Below are 19884 nucleotides of genomic sequence, written 5' to 3' on the forward strand. Positions count from 1 at the left end.
ATACTTAGTTTAGTAGTCGTTTTTAAATTAACTTGTATATTGACGCACTCACGCCTGTTTTAACCAATGGGGTAGGCAGAGGCGCAATTATTGGGTTCACATACAATACTGTCACACCCTTTATACATGCATTAATACAAATAAGAAACAAAATGATTTTGTGACATTTTTATTTTTTTTCCGAGGATCGAGTCAGTTTAACATATTTTTATTCGTTTTAACGTATTTGTAATTAAAAACAAGAATGAACTCCCTTTTTATTAAATCTATTAAAAACCAAGTCTCATTTAATATATGTAAGTATGCGCAAAGATGAACGTTGCGTGTATGAGTTGAGACTTGTCAATCGTAGATCGATCGATTTACGGGACAGACTGTCCCGCCGGAACATTCTGAAATGTGCCTAAAATACGGGACGTCCCGGTAAATACGGCACGTCTGGCAACGCTTATTACGTCCCATATAATGGGGGCTATCCTATTACAATTGAGACCGCGCACATTTCAGGCTTCGGGCTGATACAAAGCACTTTGTGTAAACACCCATATCAGTTTTCTCGATCCGGGGATCGAACCTGAGACGTCGGCGCGCCATGCCTGTCGTACTACCAAAGGTGTATATTGAAACAACTACGCCGCCGAGCCAGTCGTATTATTATTATTTCTTCCAACAAATCCTATAATTTGCACGTATGGACTTTCCTCTATGGTCTGAGACAAATTTCTGGTTGTTTGTGGTCTGGTTGATTCAGGTAGTACCAGTTCTGCATAAATGTGTTGAGTGGTGCAAACCTAAAACAAATAAATAATGCCATTTAAAAAAAAAAAATCATATATGAATTGATGTAGTTGCAAGTTGCATAAACACATGAACAAATATATTATGAATATAATGTTTAGTTACAATTAGTCACCGACCTCAAAATTGGTAACAAATACTATAGGTAAAGCTAAATATTTTTTTTTTAGATTTAGTACTTTTGGAAGGCGGTTTAATTTTTGCTTCTAGTTAATTAAATTTCATAATAGGGTAGTTTCTGCGTTTGATTTAGTTTATTACTTATTTTATAACAAAATAAAATAAAAAAGAATATCTTCGATGAAATCAACAGCAAAATTTATTGAAAAATAAAGCTGTAATTTATCTTTGAAATATTTTTGTGAGCAAAAGTGGAGGCGAGGTGGGGTTATCGCGCTGTCCTTTTTCACTTACGCAGCGTTATGGCCAATGGCACTGGGTGACGTCACATTTTAATTGTACTGTAATTAGACAGCTTCCCTTTCCACAGTACGTACTGTCCAATGTATTTAAAAAAAGTCATCAACTACCCTATTTCTCATATTTCTTACCCTATTTTTCTCATGTATCTGCGAAGCAAAATTTGAGTTACTCACGTCAGGCGGTTTATGCTTGCTGCTGTACAGTAAAATACCCGTCATCAGCAAAATACAGACCACTGCTACAACTGCCACACCGATTCCGATTTTCGTATACATAGACATAGCTACAAAGATATTATATAGTATAGTAAGTTGTAGGATTGATTGTAAATGAAACAATTCTATTAGTATTTGTTGGCCGATAGTTCATTCTTGTTAATGCTGAAAATACTTAATTTTATTAATCTATTGTCTTATTTATTTCCCATAGATTTTTACTGTAGGTAGACATTTTTTTTAGAAATTAGGCATTTATGTATTCTACACAGGGACTTTACTACTGTTTTGGGACAGTCGCGGTATCTTCCGCCTGACGTCCGATTTGCACGTCATGTCCAGTGTTGTATTATAAAAATTAATCTTAAGCCTATTATCCTTTTGTAATGAAAAAACTAAATCGCTAATAAATAACCGAGTTCTAAGATAACAAACAAGTCGAATTGGGAACCGCCTCCTTTTTTTGAAGTCGGTTAAAACATAAGCCTAATACTCTTCCCTATATATACGTATACGATATATAGGGAATATATATATCGTATACGTATATATAGGGAAGATACTCACCAAACACGTATTTCGTCTTGCTTAATATTTCTCGCGTATAAATGGCTACGTTATTTGGAATTTTGTATGTCGTATTATTGATTTCACAATAGAAAATCACACCGGAATCGCTAGGTGTCAACGATACTTCTTTAGCTGGAGATATACTATAGACAATATTGTCGAGAATTTTCCGCATGTATGTAATCGATTTATTTGTACCTGAAAGAAAAAACATTTAAAAAATATTTACTTACTTACTTCAATTTTAATATTTATTTTTTATATAAAAAAATATACACTGGCGACTGAATTTAAAAACAATATTAATGGGTTAATACGTTAGAATGTTCGTTAGAAGTTAAAGCTGAAAGCATATATTTTTTATTATGCACTTGGGATTTTGGTTACCGAGCTACGCTACTGGGATATATACTATCGCCCGTATTCATAAACGTAAATTTATCTAACGACGGAGCATTGCTGTGATGTCAAGTTTGTTTCTTAGCTTTGTTTATCTAGTATCAAGTGGTATATCAATAGTAGCCAAACACAACGGCCCTACGTCTACGCACTGCGAAGGCTGCCATGCTGTCAGCACTGAGAAACAGACTTATTATCGCAGATCCTTAGTTAAATAACGTTTATGAATACGTTTATTAATCTCAGAAGTGCTGTCGGAAGCTTTCGTGAGTCGACAATTAACGACGATGTATTGGATTGCCAATAATAAATATTATTTTCAGCCGTAAAAAAATTATAAGTGATTAAAAATCTAGATAAATCTATATATATAAAAATCAATTGCTGTTCGTTAGTCTCGCTAAAACTCGAGAACGGCTGAACCGATTTGGCTAATTTTGGTTTTGAATTATTTGTGGAAGTCCAGGGATGGATTAAACGGTGACGAACATAAATAATAAATAACGGAAAATACTAAAAACGACAATATAAGTTTTCAATACAAAATGTTCCTACCTGTCAAACATTTCATGTCTTTTCTCTTTTTAGAAATAAAGAACTGTAACATATATATAGATGTATTCAGAAATAAGTCTGTTTCATAGTTGTACTATGAGGTCCGATTTCTTTGGTTTATTTTGTTCAAATACAAAACATTTCAGAAATAAACAAAGTGTAAAAGTGTCTGTAGGTTCTCAAAAATAGAAAATAAATAAATAAATTTCAAGACTATTATTAAAATCCATCATCAATTTGTCAGTGCGCGAAAACTTTATTTAATGTTATTGTCGCAAAATGCCACGGAGAAGATGACTTAGATCGTCGAAGTTAATCAAATGTGCGACAAGCTACCGCACGCGTAAACCGTACTCTCGACTAGCGAGTGACAGATAATGATAACATACGTATTGTATGGCAAAATTGCGTTCCACGATGAATAATAATAATAATAATACTTGCTGATGTCACCATTCCGCATGACGATAACCTTGTTAAGGCCGAAAAAGATAAATTGTCCAAATATTTAGACTTGGCACATGAGGTTACCGACATGTGGGATGTGGACTCTACAATTATTGTCCCGATTGTCGTTTCTGCGCATGCATTGATACCAAAGAGCCTCGACCAACATCTTCGGAAGCTCTCAATTGGCCGTTGGGTCGGAGGCCAGATGCAGAAAGGCAGTATTGCTGGACACGGCGCGCATTGTGAGGAGATTCCTCACTTTGAATCCCCTAACCGCCGGTGGCCTGGTTCTTGCGCTTCGCCATCGGAGGGTCATACATTTTTTATATTTTTATATGCATGTTTTTTTTTTTTAAATGTATATATAAAAATGTAAAAAAAAATACCTTTCAAATAAAGAGAATTGACCATAATAAATGTATGTAGGTGATACGAAGTTCACCGGGTCATCTAGTCTATATATATAAAAATCAATTGCTGTTCGTTAGTCTCGCTAAAACTCGAGAACGGCTGAACCGATTTGGCTTATTTTGGTTTTGAATTATTTGTGGAAGTCCAGGGATGGATTAAACGGTGACGAACATAAATAATAAATAACGGAAAATACTAAAAACGACAATATAAGTTTTCAATACAAAATGTTCCTACCTGTCAAACATTTCATGTCTTTTTCTCTTTTTAGAAATAAAGAACTGTAACATATATATAGATGTATTCAGAAATAAGTCTGTATCATAGTTGTAATATGAGGTCCGATTTCTTTGGTTTATTTTGTTCAAATACAAAACATTTCAGAAATAAATAAAGTGTAAAAGTGTCAGTGGGTTCTTAAAAATAGAAAATAAATAAAGAAATTTCAAGACTATAATTAAAATTTATCATCAGTTGTTCAGTGCGCGAGAACTTTATTTAATGTTATTGTCGCACAATGCCACAGAGAAAATGACTTAGATCGTCGAAGGTAATCAAATGTGCGACGAGCTACTTCACGTGCAAACCGTTCTCTCGAATAGCGAGAGACAGATAATGATAACGTATGTTTTGGTATTGCAAAATTGCGTTCCACGATGAATAATAATAATAAATGTATGTAGGTGATACGAAGTTCACCGGGTCATCTAGTACTTAAATAAATCTCACCTGATTCTTGGCAAATATTATAAGCTGGATTGCTTTCATAATAATAGATTGTGTTCATTTCCTTGCTCATATTATTTTCAACTGAAATAATAAATAAAATTACATAGTTATAATATAAGGAGTAACTCAAAGTATACTTAACTCGAGAACATTAGGCAGCAATTTTTGAAGATTTTTGACCCCCCCCCCCATGTAACGCGCCGTAACGTTTTCTTGTACGCCCTCCCTCCTCCAAAAGTTATGTAACATTTTTTTGCAATATACACAATTATTTTATGCAAAATACCGGAAAGTCGCTAAAATACCTTTATTATTGTTTTAAAATAAAAAAAAAAAACAATGTTACATAACGCTTTGTACGAGACCCCCCTCCCGCCCCTGTAACGCATCGTAACGTTTTACAAGACCCCCTTTCCCCCCAAAATTACCTTACATAATACTTGAACGGTCCCGTACCTATACCTAGTCTTGCCATAAATATTGTAATAAAGAAAAAAGAAAATTGTTAACTGCAAATAACATTTATTACTTTTACAGTGTGTCAGTTTAATACATAAATATAAAACAATTAAAAATATAAAAGCTTATTCGAAGTGGTCTCCATTGGCTGCAATACAGTCCTTTAAACGATGAGGCCAGTTATCAATAGAAGCACGCACTCTTTCCATGGGAAAATTCTTCACTGCCAATCGTATAGATTGTTTTAGGGACTCCAAATTATCATGGCGTTTAGAGCAAGCTGTACTCTCTAAAACTGACCACAAATCATAATCCAGCGGATTAAGATCGGGACTAGACGACGGCCAGTCTTCAGCTCTGATGAAGTCCGAAACGTTCGATTCCAACCAAGACTGCGTGGACCGAGCTTTATGACCCGGCGCCGAGTCTTGCTGGAAGGACCATACTTGGTTATTGAACATGGTGATGTTAAGGGGCTTAACTACCTTCTCAAGAATGGTATCTTGATACACTTGTGCCGATGTTTTGATACCTTTTTCACAAAAATATGGCTCAGTCACTCCTTCATAGCTAACACCCCACCAAACCATCACTGAAGTCGGATAATGTCCACGTTGCACTCTGTCGACTAATTGGGAAGCTTCCTTAGAGCTTTGAGCATAAATACGGTCATTTTGTTTGTTAAAATGTTGCTCAATTGTAAAAATTTTTCTCATCCGTAAACAAAATTTTTCTGTGACCTCCCTTTGCGTACCGCTTCAGTAGTTGTTTCGATTTTACCACCCTATTCTTCTTTAAATTATCAGTTAAGAAATGGCCAGTGCGTCTCTTATAGGCTGCAAGTCCTAAGTCATCTTTTAAAATACGCGACATGGTTCTAGGTGCTATCTTCATTTCCCGAGATAAAATCTTTTGCTTTCGGACAGGATTTCTTCGAATTCTTTCCCTTACTGCTTTGACCACCTTTTTCGTACGAACACTACGTGGACGGCCAGATCTTTTCTGTCACAAACAGAGGAGGTCTCATTGTACCTATTAATAGCCCGGTACACAAACATTTTACTAATACCAAGTGTATGGAGAGTTTTAAAAATTGCATTTGGCTCCATACCTACTTTGTGTAATGCTATCACAGCGATTCGGTTCTCTTTATCACCCCACACCATTTTAATATCGCAAAATATTTTACAATGTATTGGCGCCAAAATGAGAAAACACAATGAACAATCGTATAAAAATGACAGATTCGAAATTCAAATGTAATATTTTTTTATAATTAAGTGTAACAGTATTTATGGCCAGACTAAGTATATTTTAGGATTTCATACAGATAGGTTGTCTTGAAGTCATAACGCCTTATTTAACTTAAAGGATGGTTGATATATATGATGGTATATATGATGGTATGAACGTAAAGTCTATGTTTGCTAACAAGCAGCAATGGGAAAGACTGCTTCTGTTGCGCAGTTGTACTGCATGCGCGGTAGGCAGCGCTTTGAGGTCCTGGGTTCGAACCCCGGGTCGGGCAAAGTGATATGTGGGTTTTTCTGCTCAATATCAATCCGGAGTCTGGAATTTGTGTTCGATATGGCGACAGGCTCGCCTCCTATCACACGACGGAAAACACTGGGTGTAAAGTAGGTGCACTGTTTGCGCCTCTGCATACCCCTTCAAGGTAAATGCGGGATGTGTGTTTAGGAAAGCACTGTTGTTTGGGTTTGAGGGACATTATAGCCAGTCAGTGCTTATTACCTGGTATAATGAGACTTAACATCTTATGGCTCCAGCTCACGACCGCAATAGTATGCAGCACTTTGTAATTCAAAGTTCGGATGATGTTACTGCTGTTAATGAGCCGCTGTGTTGCTTACAAGGCAAGCAACTTGATTGTTTCAACATTGGTTTAAAAAAAATGTTTGGTAAAAAATATGGTGACTCATTCTTATAGCAGTGTGCTCTTTGATGATAACTTGCTGTCAGTCCCTGATTCCCTCTGATAGACATACCTAGTACCTAGTATCACGCCTCTGTACCATAGGGGCTAGGCAGAGACAAGGGATTGCCACTTTACCCAATTCTGGCATACTTCTCGCGCTTCTTCCACCTTCATCAATCTTTTCACGCATACCCGCCGGTTCCGGGTACTTCTGAGCTGGCCTTTACTTTGTCAGATATCTGACATTCGAAGGTTCGGTGCGGTTGACACCTACCGGCTTTTCCATCTACATTCGCCTTATAAAACCTCTTTGTCCGTCTCTTACCACCCACCTTCTCCACCTTAGCATATGATGATCTCTGATGTACAAGGAAGGTTAACGTACCTGAACGACTGATCAATCTTACGCGATGACTTTCGATAAATGAAGCATTATTCTTCATTTTATCCAAATCCCAAATCTTCTTAATACAATAAACTTCGGATTCGTGGTCAACAACATCAGCGAATATACTGTAGGTAACATTGCGAACTGATTCAACTACTGTTGCAGAGATGTTAAGCCCACCTAAAAAGTAATTTACGGTCGAAATAAATAGACAAATATTGCTATATCCGAATCGGCCCGGTGGTAAACAAATTAAAGTAAGTTTTCTGTAACTATACCAAATAAACTTTATTTTGGTTAATACATTTTTACGACATATTTAAAGTTTAGTATAATTGTTCATTGAAATCACCCGATATTGCGTAAGTTGAAATTCCTTATCTTACAACAAAAGTAAAGGCGTATCGATTAAAAAAAAATCATTGCTTTACCTTGTGCTACATTCTATAACGAAGACGTAAGTTATTAGTTATAACACACAAGACATAGCATTATTAAGGACTTACGCCACTGATGGACTAGTTTTACAGAAGCAACATCCGGTTGTTTGTTTTCAAAATCGCACGAAAATGTAAGATGATTGTCTGTATCATAGTTGATTATTTCGATTGATTTATTCCCTGAAAATAAGGACAAAATGTTTTTTATTTTTGCAATATTATTATTTACTTAATTTAGCGTGGCACTAAGTTACTAAGGGCCGTATTTATGAATCAATCTCACCTGTATTGAACTATTTAATAAATGAAGCTAAAGCTGTCATTAAGGAGTTTGTTCTCAGCTGAGTAGGCGTTATTAGATAAACAAAAGTCAGCTGTTAAAATCTGTTACATATTCAGCCTTACTTATAAACTTGCTTTAGCGTTAAGAGGTTGTTAATAATTTCTTAAATAGCTGTCAAAACATTAGCGGTTTCTAGTTTAAACTTTATTAAGAGGCAAGATGGCGGATTTTGACTTACAGCTGATCGAGTCAATTTGTGTTTTAACTAAGCATAGCTTTGCAAAATTTTTACAATCACTGTGTGTGACTTAAAATGACATAAGGTGACGTTAATATGGGTTTATAAATAGTTACTGTCTTAAGATGCCAACCTTAGTTTCACAGCTTTCATCTGATTTCGCACTTGAGAGCACACTGAAGTATTGTTACATTGAACGCGTTAATCTCTGGATATACTAATTTTATTTAAAAAAATTCTTTCACTAATAAAATTATATTTATATTATTATTGAGTACTATTGCCGCACATGTATTTATTTGTATAAAATCCAAAGGGTAGTTGCCCTCTCCAGACAATCCCTGGGTAAACTTATATTAAGGCGGGAGAGTGCGTTAGGGGCAGGTAGCAGACTTTAATACAGCATCAATGCGATCGACGCAATACACTGCCATGTTTAAAACCTTACCTTCATTGTTAACATCTGTAAGATACTTCAGCACTATGATACGTTCTTTAGATTGTTCTGTAAATAAAAAAACACTACGTTAGTGAAAATAATGTAGTACTCCTTTTGTAACATAGCTAGAGACAGGAAATTTTATTAGTTTTCGTTTACAGTGAATGATTTGTTTTTTAATACTTCACTACATAGTATAAAACAAAATCGCTTTCTCTGTCCCTATGTCCCTTTGTAAGCTTAAATCTTTAAAACTATAGATTTTGATGCGGTTTTTTTAATAGATAGAGTGATTCAAGAGGAGGATTTATATGTATAATATAATAACATCCATTAAATAGTGAAGAAATACTGTTATTTTGTTATGTTATACCCGTGCGAAGCCAGAGCGGGCCGCTATGTTTTTATATACAACGTTCACAGTTTTTCTGTAGTGTATTTAGTATCAGCATTGCACCCGTGCGAGGCCGGGGCGGGTCGCTAGTTAGATTAATATGTGACATTTCGAAAGTTATGACGCCTGCCCCTTGTTACATATTGTCACACTCTCAGATTCGTTGACCTCCTCCCCTGATCTTCACATGTGATGTTCATAGGCCATAGCCCTCCCAGTAGGTATAAGGTGTAGTTATATGGTAGGTAAGTAATATGGTATACACCGGATGTCACAATTAATTAATTATGGTTAGTATTGGTTAATTTCGTTTTGATTCAGTTATAATTGTTTCGTGTTATTAATATGTATTATATAGATAAGAGAAGATTCGTACACACAATACATTCGTACAGTAGATTCTAATATAAGTAAAACAAGTTTAAGTACATAAGTGCATGCATGCATACATACATAGTATCGCGCCTCTATCTTATAGGGGTAGGTAGAGACTATGGATTGCCACTTTGCACGATTGTGGCATACTTCTTTCGCTTCTTCTACCTTCATCAATCTTTTCATGCATTCCCGCCGGTTCAATGTACTTTTGCCCTGGCCTATACTAAGAATGTCAGATATCTCACATTCGACGGCTCGTTGCGGTCGACCCCTACCGGCTCTTCCATCCATATTTTTAAGTATTTATATAAATCATTAAGATTAAAAATCTTAATGATTTATATCTTTACTAAGATATAAAGCTGAAGAGTTTGTTTGAATGCGCTAGTCTCAGGAACTACTGAACCCATCTTGTTTTTTTTTAATAATAGGAAGCTACTTATTCCTGAGTGCTATAGTCTACTTTTTATTCCGGGAAAACATTTATACCGGTAGAAATTTTTCATGCGGATAGAGCTGCAGGCAAAAGCCAGTCTTCTGTAAGAATGTACTGCGTATGAATTATGCCAATCTTCCCTTATATAGGTAAATGAAAAAATTCTGACTGAGTGACTGACTCATCAACAACCAACCTAAATAGTTGGACTGAAAACCTGATATTTTGCTAACCATTTTCCTATATGTACTTAGGTATCTATGGATAAGGATATTTTGAAATTCAAACACAATGGGTGGTAGATGAGTTAGGGAAGTTTGCATGAATTTTCCCGCGGTTTTATGTACAAGAGTGTTACCCGGCAGTGGCTAAAGGTGACATTTACCAAAAGGGAACCCGATACTATTCCTAGGTATTCATAATATGCATAATGAGGTTTGCAAATCGTTCTATATATAATTTAATTCTACAAAAACTCTACATAAGTGGCAGCCGGGTAATATGCACCCTTCGCCACGGCTTATTTATGTCGCAGAGAAAACTGTCTACAGCAGGGCATGAGTAACCTTTTCTATATGACAGTCCCGGGTAACTTAAGGTTATAGCTTAAGGTCGAGTGCGAGAACTAATCACTAACTAGACGTGAATTTAATTTCTTTACTTGTCAATACTTGTTTAGTTACCCAGATTAAAGGTGAAACAAAAAGTATGAAAAATGGACCTTAAGCTATAACCTTAACGCTATCTTGAATATTTTGTCCAACGAACTAGTGTTAAACAATCCAACTCAGTATTCTATGAAGTTCTATTTTTCTTACATTAAAAACTTTTAAACCAGAATGCAGTATATTTTTTATTACCCTATAGAACTAATATCTAAAATTTTGCAGTTTATAACATACCAGCGCTTGATGCAATTGCACAGTAACACATGCATACGTAAATGTAATATTTAATACACATTTTTAAACGCACTCAATTAAAATGTAATAAAATCCCGTAAACACTTGTTTGCGTTAGGATTGTGAGACAATAACAGCCTGCGACTCGGTATTAGTACGATTATATGCTGCTGACAGCTCATTATCAAACACAAGCATTTGCCCGCGGTTTCGTCCACGTAAAAAATATACGGGGTAAAAGTCCCGTTTTATAATTTAAAAAGTAAAGTCTAGCCCCGTTATACATAGATGTGTTTTATCTAATATTAAGATACAACAATGAACAATATTAGCCAATCACAACGGTTCTGTCTACGCATTACGAATGCTGCCATGCCATCAGCACTGAGAAACATTGTGATCACAGCTTTACTCCGTCCTTAGATAAAAAACGTCTATGAACAAGGTGGCAGAAGTCTAGAGTATTGTAGCATACTATTAAAAGATTATTCAGTTTAGTATTTCCAGAGATTAGTTAGTAGTTAAGTATTAGCCACTACGAACTTATAAACATACACACTCATAAATTTTCCTCTTTATATTATTATAAAATTACGTAACGGAAAAACGATTTTGCGTTGTCAATCGTCTGTCTCTTTGTAATGTGTTTATTCACATAGAAGGATATAAAACATTATCCTAGCACCAAGTCTTCAAAATTGCGTTTATTATAAAAATAATTAATATGCGGCAACTTCATTGTGGCTACATTATACCTTGTGGTAAGCTCAAGGTATTGTAGACGCTAGGTCTGTTGTACTTGTATCCGAGACACCGTTGCACAGGAGCGGACCGGAGTCGGGGGGTCCTGGGCTAAATCCAGTTTAGGGGTCTGCCTAATTAATCAAATATTTGTCATCTTGTCAAAAAACAATTTTCGATAACAATATATGTACACAGTATATGAGTAAAATGAGATAAGTAAAATATTTATTTTATATGACAGACCAATAAGCAAGTATATATTGTCTACTGTGTTTAATGGGGACTGGGGGCCTCATCAATCCACGGGGCCCTGGGCTGGGTCCAGCTGGTATTCTTCGTACAAAGCGTATATTAATCTAAACAAGACCATATTCTCCACACAGTCGCAGCTTTAGGCATGAGAATTGTCATTGACAGAACTGACATCGAGATGAAGCAGTATTCCATACCGGCCATGCTTTGTGCAAACAGCAAACAGCAAAATACTTCTGTGCCCTGTTATCTGGATTGCGAACCTGTAGTGGTTAGACGAGAGGGGGGGGGGGGGGGGCGTTTCACTAGTCTAAACCATTTGCCTATTATCTTAGAGGAAATATGTGAATACGATACTTTTATCTCCATACATTAAATATTTATAACATAAGACGCAAGAAATAGACAACAGAGTTCCAAATAACTGCTTACTAAATTTTGTCTGCTCTGACATGGCTTTTATCTGCGGCTCTGCCCGCGGGAAGAAGGTTTTCCGGGATAAAAAACATATATAACACAAGGAGTCATGTAGCTTCTTATTAGTGAAAGGAAATTCAAATTCGATTTAGTAGTTGCTGCGATTAGTGCGATCAAACAAACTCTTCAGTGCTATATATTGTTCGGTATAGATTATAACAGAAAAATTTTACTTTGTTTAATTAAAAATGATTCTTAAACCTTAAACCTTAATAAAATGTGTAATACTATGAGTCGTTGATTATTTAATATGAATGTAGGTATTCATTATTAATCGAAATAATACGAATGTTAGCAAAACTACCTCGTAGGTTAGTTGAGTCAACGAATGCGTAATTAACTGTCGTCATTGAGTTATATTATCTTTTGTAACCTGTCTAAAACGTTGGTTGGTAGACGTAAGCTAAAAAACGCAGATTGCCCTGTTTTAGTTAACTGCCAATTGTTACATATACGCAATAAAAGGGCGCTAATAAGGCAATCGATAACAAATTATCAGTTGAATTATATACTTACGCATAATATACTTGGTAACCACAACCTCGTACTAAAAACTAAATTCCTAATTTGACAGGGGTTCTGAATATCACCGAATTATATTTCTCTGAAGTTATACTTCTTTTAGCGCTTTAGAGAAAATACTGGCATGAAATTAGCTAGTCATTCGTTAAATTGGACGCCTCTTTGGACTAATAGGTGGTAAGGTAACGCACATAATAAAAGATAATAATAGATAGGCTACTTTTTATGTCAGGAAATTATTTAAAACCTTTTTACAGGACGGAGCCGCAGCCAAACTGCATTATACAGGGTCATTTTCACATCGCGTTACTAAATGAAACCACATACTTATCTACTTGGAAATAACACGTTACAATAAGTTACTTAAGCCGTAAGTGATAAAAAAGTGTAAGTTTCGAACAAAATAAATATTAATAAAAAATACTTTTAATTTTACGCGCCCTAAAGCCACTATTACTACTCTAAGAGAATTCGTTGCAGTGGCAAGGTCATACTTTCAGTCAGAAATACTTACGCACTCGCCATATTCGCATTGAACTACAAAATGATCAAAAAATCTGAAAACTAAAACCATGTGAAAATATTTGTTATTTATGGATAATTTTTGGTACAATGTCAGCAAAGGTAAAGACAAGTATGTAGTTTTATTTAGTAACGCAATGTCATAATGACTGTGTATAGGAGAATATTAAATGTTCATAGAATCAAAATAAATCTAATTTGAATAATTGATTCATTCAAGGATAAAGAGTCGAACGATCGGGTATGCGAGCCCTTTTTCCCGCTTATTATTTTTGATAAATAACAGTAACTTTAATGGACACGAAATAAAGTTGATATTCGTTAAACAATTATTGAAAGCCCGGACAATCCATAGAATAATGTACAATATGTACAGTCAATGTCGGTGGCGACAATCCTGTGGCAAATAAGTGCTTGAAGGTTTTATTTTCAGTGTTTGTTTAAAATGTATATAAAATATTATTTTATTATGGTTTATGTCTCTTGCTGTACTGCAGAAAGATCTGGTATGTTATGTATAAATAACTTACAAAATAAGATAAAATAACAAATTAAAATATTGTATTAAGTAATAGGTATTTCATGTTTATAGATGTAGACATGTTTAAAAGCGAATTTGTTACGTTTTTATTTTGAACTCCGCTGGTAATATTATATTATAAATACTTACCTAAATATGTACGCGGTACGACCGCCACTTTGAGGATCCGAGATAAATGGAAATGAAACGGGCCGGGAAATGAAAGAGTTTTCCGGGAAGTCCTGCTATATTTTGTACCGGACTAAAAAGTAGCTAGACCTTCCCAGGGTTTTAAACTATCTCAATACCGAACATCGAAATCTGAATATTAAGTCAGACAGTTGCGGCGGGAGACTTTGCATTATAATAAGGATTTTTTAGAACTTATTAAGAGGATTAATTCTGTCATACATGTTGGTTGCGTAACTTTAACAAATTTGTCCATTTTGTTTCAGGACATTCATATGTTTTTCTTTCGGTGACTGTAAACGGCGAATTTGTTAAAGATGGAGGTAAGACAATAGGCAGTTATTTTTTTATTGCTTTAAATGGGGAGACAAGCATGCCGTTCGCCTGATGGTACCTAAGCGATACAACCGCCCGTAAATAACAGAAACACCATCTAACACCTTGAATTACAAAGTATTGTTTGGTATTACACTGCGCTAGCCATCCTGAGACATGAAATGTTAAGTCTTATTATGTCCAGTAGTTACTCTGGCTACAACCGAAGCGAAGAATTAGGGTTGCTAACTTTTTGTCCGAGAAATAAAGTATATTGAGTTTGTAGAATAAATATACTTAAACAGTATTATAGAAAAATACTTAAACAAAAAAAAATAAAAACTTGTAAATTCCAAATATATATTTTTTATTTATTTACTTAATATAAGACAGCAACAGCTAAGTTGGGAATAAGACCGACTGCCAAAACTAACTTTAACACAGGTGCAAAATTCAAGGAACACACCCCTGAATGTCAAGTTACATGGGTATTGTTTACCAATTATCTTTCGCTTTTATAGTAAACGCATACAACGACGATGAAAACAGCATTTTTTTTACTTTTTTTTTAATTAAAAAAGTATGCAGTATTGGCAGCTGTTAAGTTGTACTTATTAAATAACTAGCGACCCGCCCCGGATTCGCACAGGTGCAATGCTGACTATTTAATGGATGTTATTATTATACATATAAACCTTCCTCTTGAATCACTCTATCTATTAAAAAAAACGCATCAAAATCCGTTGCGTAGTTTTAAAGATTTAAGCACACATAGGGACAGAGAAAGCGACTTTGTTTTATACTATGTAGGTAGTGATAATAGAGATACAAGAGAACATAATAAGAGATGCCGAATTTGCACCAAAACACAAAAAATGTGCACTCTTATTTACAATGTCCACAGCAATAGTTATTTTAAATTTGGGTCGTTGATCAACCATATTGCAAAAAATATTGCTAACCTATTTTTAACAAACTTTAAAATTGGACATAGATGCTACCCGAATTTATGATAGATACCTGATAAAGATGGTCTTGGTGAAATAATTTAGAAAGAAAGAAAGTTCTTTTTTCTTTAAAAATAATTTAGTCTGTTTTTTTTTTGGGATTATAATTTAATAATAATAAGTATACTTAATATTTCAGATATCAATTCAAAGAAAACTATAAACTATGAACTAGGCGATAATATAGTTTTCTCGTGTTGTCAGGGAAAAAAAGCAAATTGGGGAGAAACATATTTTTATATAGAGCATCAGGACCGTGAGTATATTTTTGGTCAATACCCCATTAAGAAGGAAATACTTTTATAAGTAGAAGCGGCCTTAGGGGATGCGAACCGGGCAACCGCCATTGGCCTCGCGCTTACATAACGCTGACAAAACTATTCAAACCGGGGAACTTTTTTTTGCTTTGCCCGGGGCCTCGCGTCAACTAAAGTTGTCACTGTTCATAAGGGCACACCAAAGCGACCCCACAGCATCCGATGCCATGATGCGTAATGGGGTCCATATAGAATATCGACTGCCGAGAATAATATGATTACTCGCTCCCCAGTTGACACCATTATCCCGGCTTGCTTTTCTTGCTTATGTATTGTGACAGGGCCGACTTTTAATCTTGATATCGTCAGAACAAGCAAAAATCCAAATCAATAGAACGACGGTCCCTACGTATAGTATCGAATCTGTAAAATTTGCTTTTGCAGATTCAATTCTTTGCGTAGGGACTATCGATATTTAAACGGACCTTATTAAAATGAACTGCATTTATTTAAGACAATAAGGATCGAAGTGGTTCTCGCCATGGTAATTAACACTAAACAAGCGATGTTTATTCCACGGTCCCTACGTATTGCATCTGCAAAATGCAATTTTGCAGATTCGATACTTTACGTAGGGACCGTCGAGAACACCAACGGCATAACTATTACTGCACCAAAATTTAAGAAGTACATACTATAGTGTAGAATTATGGGTACGGCCCATGGCTGTGCAGGCATCGCCCAGAAAGAGACGTTCGTCTAGACGTGTGTGTAATTACTCTGATATATTATTTCAGATGGACTAAAGGTCAAGATACCTGATCAACTTAACATGAAAGCTGAAAATTTAACCTACACTATAACAGGCGATGCTATCTATAACGAATCTGAAGTTCAGTGTATAATGGCAGTAAAAGGAACAACCTATACAAAGGAAAATGAGTTAACAGATGAAAAAAGGATTTCGATGACGTTGATTATGTCTTCAGGTTAGTTGTTTCTTGTCCATCGAATTGGGTACGTTTACTTTTAAGATAACTCTGTTTTATAAGAGGCTGTGCAATCCTCAGATTAATTACTATGTAGTTATTAATCTGAAGTTCCATCCCACTAAAAGAAAAAGAGCTTTCATTCGTAAAGGAAAGATTTCTATAGGTATAGCTTGTTAAAAATCAAATGGTTTTTTGAATAAGATAAATACATAGTTTGGGATCATAAACTATTGGATTTAGAATTGTGTATGCAGTTACCTGGACGTTTTTCGTCTATCATAGTGTGGCGTCTAATGATGAGATTTATTACTCCAACCCATTGTACAAAGCACAGAATTAGGATTATCGTAAACTAACCTATAAAGTTATAATTTCAGACAGGACATCAAATGACGGTCAAATACGGGAAGTTTCTTATAATGAAGATGTACCAACACCACCTTGCAGGCGATCAGGTAATATTGAGCTAGCTAAATACAGAGACGTAATTATTTAAATTACCATTTGCCGTTACCCTACGCAATGCACGCCGAGCTATGCCGACTCTTTATGGTACGCTCGTCATAATATCATTATTTAAACGTTCGCTTAAATATTTAAATATTTAAGCGGCGATAGCCTAGTCGGGTGTGGAATGAACTGCAAAGACGAATGTCCACAGGTTCAAATCCCAAGGGCAAACACCTCTGACTTTTCTAAAATCATGTGTGTATTCTTTGTGAATTTATCGTTCGCTTTAACGGTGAAGGAAAACATCGTGAGGAAACCTGCACATCTGAGAATTTCTCAATAGGAATTTCGAAGGTGTGTGAAGTCTACCAATCTGCATTAGGCCAGCGTGGTCGACTAAGGCCTAATCCCTCTCAGTAGTAGAGGAGGCCCGTGCTCAGCCGTGGGCAAGTATATAATACAGGGCTGATATTATTATTATTATCGCTTAAATATTTACTATTTCAGAACACGTTTGGCCTTCAGTCTTCCCTCGAAAAATAATCAATGGTAATAATTTCAACGTTTCTGAATTAGAAAAGCTATCATCAAAGACCCCCGATAATAATACTATAATTGTCTTTTGCGATATCATCCATTTCAAGTATGTGACGGGTACTATACAAAATTTTACACGAGAAATCCGTGATAAGACTAAATATGTATACAAACAGAAATGTAAGTATTCTTCTTAGACGTAAGTTATTCCATAAACATAAGTACCTATCCCACAGAGTTTTGGTAATTTGCAATGTTTGCACATAGGCACGTATAATCTATTTCCATCAAAGTGGTTTCAAGAAATAATTCATTCAGAAGCAGTTTGTTAGACCGTTTATGCTTATTGGTACGTACCAGAAGCTTAGCCTGCGGTGTTTTGGAGGACGTTTTTACGATAATAAAATCGAAACTGTTAAAACCGAGGAACTTTTTTTTGTCGCAACTATGGCTACCTAATAGCTATACCTTTCGTCTATAAATATAATGTATTTTTTATTTGTAGCGTTTTTTTCGCCTACACAAACGGGAATTGTTATGGGAATAGTCATCGTGGCATTTATCGTAGTAGTGGCTGGTATTGTGCTGTATAGGAGCAAGAAGAATAGAGCTCCAGACGTCACTCCATCATTAGACTATGACACCAATATTTACGTAAGACTTTTTGAAATTTATCATTATTATTTTGTTATCAGGCAGGCAGTTTGCTCAACTGATTGCATCCTGCAAGTATCAACCATGATACCATTTGCTGAGATATTTTTAAGTCCTTAAACTTGTTAAAGTAATCTTACATTTTCCGCGGAAACCATATCCTGTGGGAAAACACTCCAGGGTCTTACGATTCTTGAAGTGTAGGTATGTGTGATTTGCTGTGCGACGCGGTGGTATACCTATAGTTGTTTTGTTATGGCGTCTCCGACTTACATTAGTGTCTTGGTTAAACAAGTTGTGGAACCCCTAGATATCTTCTACTATTATTAATGGGGTCACCAAGGTGTCTGCAACTTTAAGGTGGTAAGTTTCTATACCTCCAGACGTTCCTCATGCGGACGGTGTTTCAGAACTTTTGGTATCTTTGTGAAACTATGTTGCACCTTTTTCAAAAGCTCAGTAATTAACAAAGTATGGGTTCAAAATGAATGTTTTCCAGATCTTCACCATTATTTTTGGAGTTAAGTTACCTAAGCTTTTCTGATCAGATAAATAAGGCCTAATTTTGATGCCTGAGATTACACGTTTTCTTCGCTTACATTTTCGGTAATTCTTAGATCCAAGTCGGTTTAAACCTTGACTGTCATTAACTTAGCATTGTTAAATTTATATGGAAAGCGAGGATTTCAAATGCCTACGTCTATACAGTGCATTTTGAAACACTAAAAATTATATTCTTATTTATATACGCGTCAACAGCAACATAAGGGTTTTTTATTTCACATAAAAAACCCGCTGCTCCATATATTTTGATTGATGTAAAATTTAGTTGATTATTAAGGTAGGGCATTAGTATTTTAACGTAGGGCATTGCCCCACAATGCCCGCCCCCCCTAGCTACGGCCCTGCGTATGCCAACATGTTCTAGCTTGTGTAAAGAACATTCTAATAAAAACTTTATCAAAAGCTTTTTGATAAGCAATTTATAGGTATTTTTGTATTTTGTTTCGTGCTCATCGTACTTTGCCGCATGAATTCTGTTTTTATTTTGCTTCAGTGGCGTCCTATGCAAATAGTTTTAATTTTGTTTTGTTTTAAATAGCATTAGCAACAATGATTTCAGACATTTTTATTGTTACAGGCTCGTCCGAATCAAGTAATTTACGCTCAGTTACAGCTACCTGAGGGTACTAGTGTACATCGGAATAGTAACGCAACACCTTACGCGCAGATTATCGGATTCTTAACAAAAAAATAAAACTAATGTATACTTCCTTTAGTGTTTGAATTTGGTTCTTTTAACATTTACGAAGTACAACAAGTGATATTTATCCATGTGCTGATGATTTCAATGTCCATTCAGCGTGGTGGTAGTTGACTCCTTTTTTATTATATTTAGCATTTATGACATCCAAAATCTAACGAAAAAGATTTATAAATTAAAATTAAGTAAAAAGTAGAAGGCGTAGGTGTCAAATAAAAGAAATAGCAAACTGTGATGTCACTGAGTGCCATCGACTATAACGTTATGTGTAAGAAAATGATAGTGCCATTACCCCAGCACGCTCCTACTTTTACTGACATCAATATATAAAATATGAAT

General features: G+C 35.4%; 2 protein-coding genes across 6 annotated transcripts; one reads left to right on the top strand and one right to left on the bottom strand.

Annotated features, from left to right (window-relative positions):
- Nucleotides 1-186: 186 nt before the first annotated feature.
- LOC115456184 lies at nt 187-11175 on the bottom strand. 2 transcript variants are annotated; one of them, XM_037444706.1, is made up of 8 exons: nt 10844-11174; nt 8743-8799; nt 7840-7953; nt 7331-7513; nt 4551-4631; nt 2004-2204; nt 1395-1504; nt 187-791 (listed from the first exon to the last, which is right to left on the bottom strand). In XM_037444706.1, exons 1-8 carry the CDS (start codon nt 10902-10904, stop codon nt 630-632), a joined length of 969 nt encoding a protein of 322 aa, XP_037300603.1. In that variant the 5' UTR covers nt 10905-11174; the 3' UTR covers nt 187-629. The 2 variants fall into 2 exon arrangements, with proteins under 2 accessions (XP_037300603.1, XP_037300604.1); XM_037444707.1 differs by lacking the exons at nt 7331-7513; nt 7840-7953 and having other exon boundaries at nt 10844-11175.
- Nucleotides 11176-13446: 2271 nt separating this feature from the next.
- LOC115456200 lies at nt 13447-19555 on the top strand. Of its 4 annotated transcripts, none has more exons than XM_030185163.2 (8): nt 13447-13601; nt 14336-14392; nt 15531-15647; nt 16446-16637; nt 17018-17095; nt 17598-17807; nt 18133-18281; nt 19423-19555. In XM_030185163.2, the coding sequence occupies exons 4-8, from the start codon at nt 16481-16483 to the stop codon at nt 19537-19539; spliced, it is 711 nt and encodes a 236-aa protein (XP_030041023.1). In that variant the 5' UTR covers nt 13447-13601; nt 14336-14392; nt 15531-15647; nt 16446-16480; the 3' UTR covers nt 19540-19555. The 4 variants fall into 4 exon arrangements, with proteins under 4 accessions (XP_030041023.1, XP_037300853.1, XP_030041022.1 ...); XM_030185162.2 differs by lacking the exon at nt 13447-13601 and adding an exon at nt 13660-13866 and having other exon boundaries at nt 17598-17639; XM_030185160.2 differs by lacking the exon at nt 13447-13601 and adding an exon at nt 13663-13866.
- The last annotated feature ends 329 nt before the right edge of the window (nt 19556-19884 follow it).

This window comes from Manduca sexta, chromosome 28, assembly GCF_014839805.1.
Source record: "Manduca sexta isolate Smith_Timp_Sample1 chromosome 28, JHU_Msex_v1.0, whole genome shotgun sequence".
NCBI lineage: Eukaryota > Metazoa > Arthropoda > Insecta > Lepidoptera > Sphingidae > Manduca > Manduca sexta.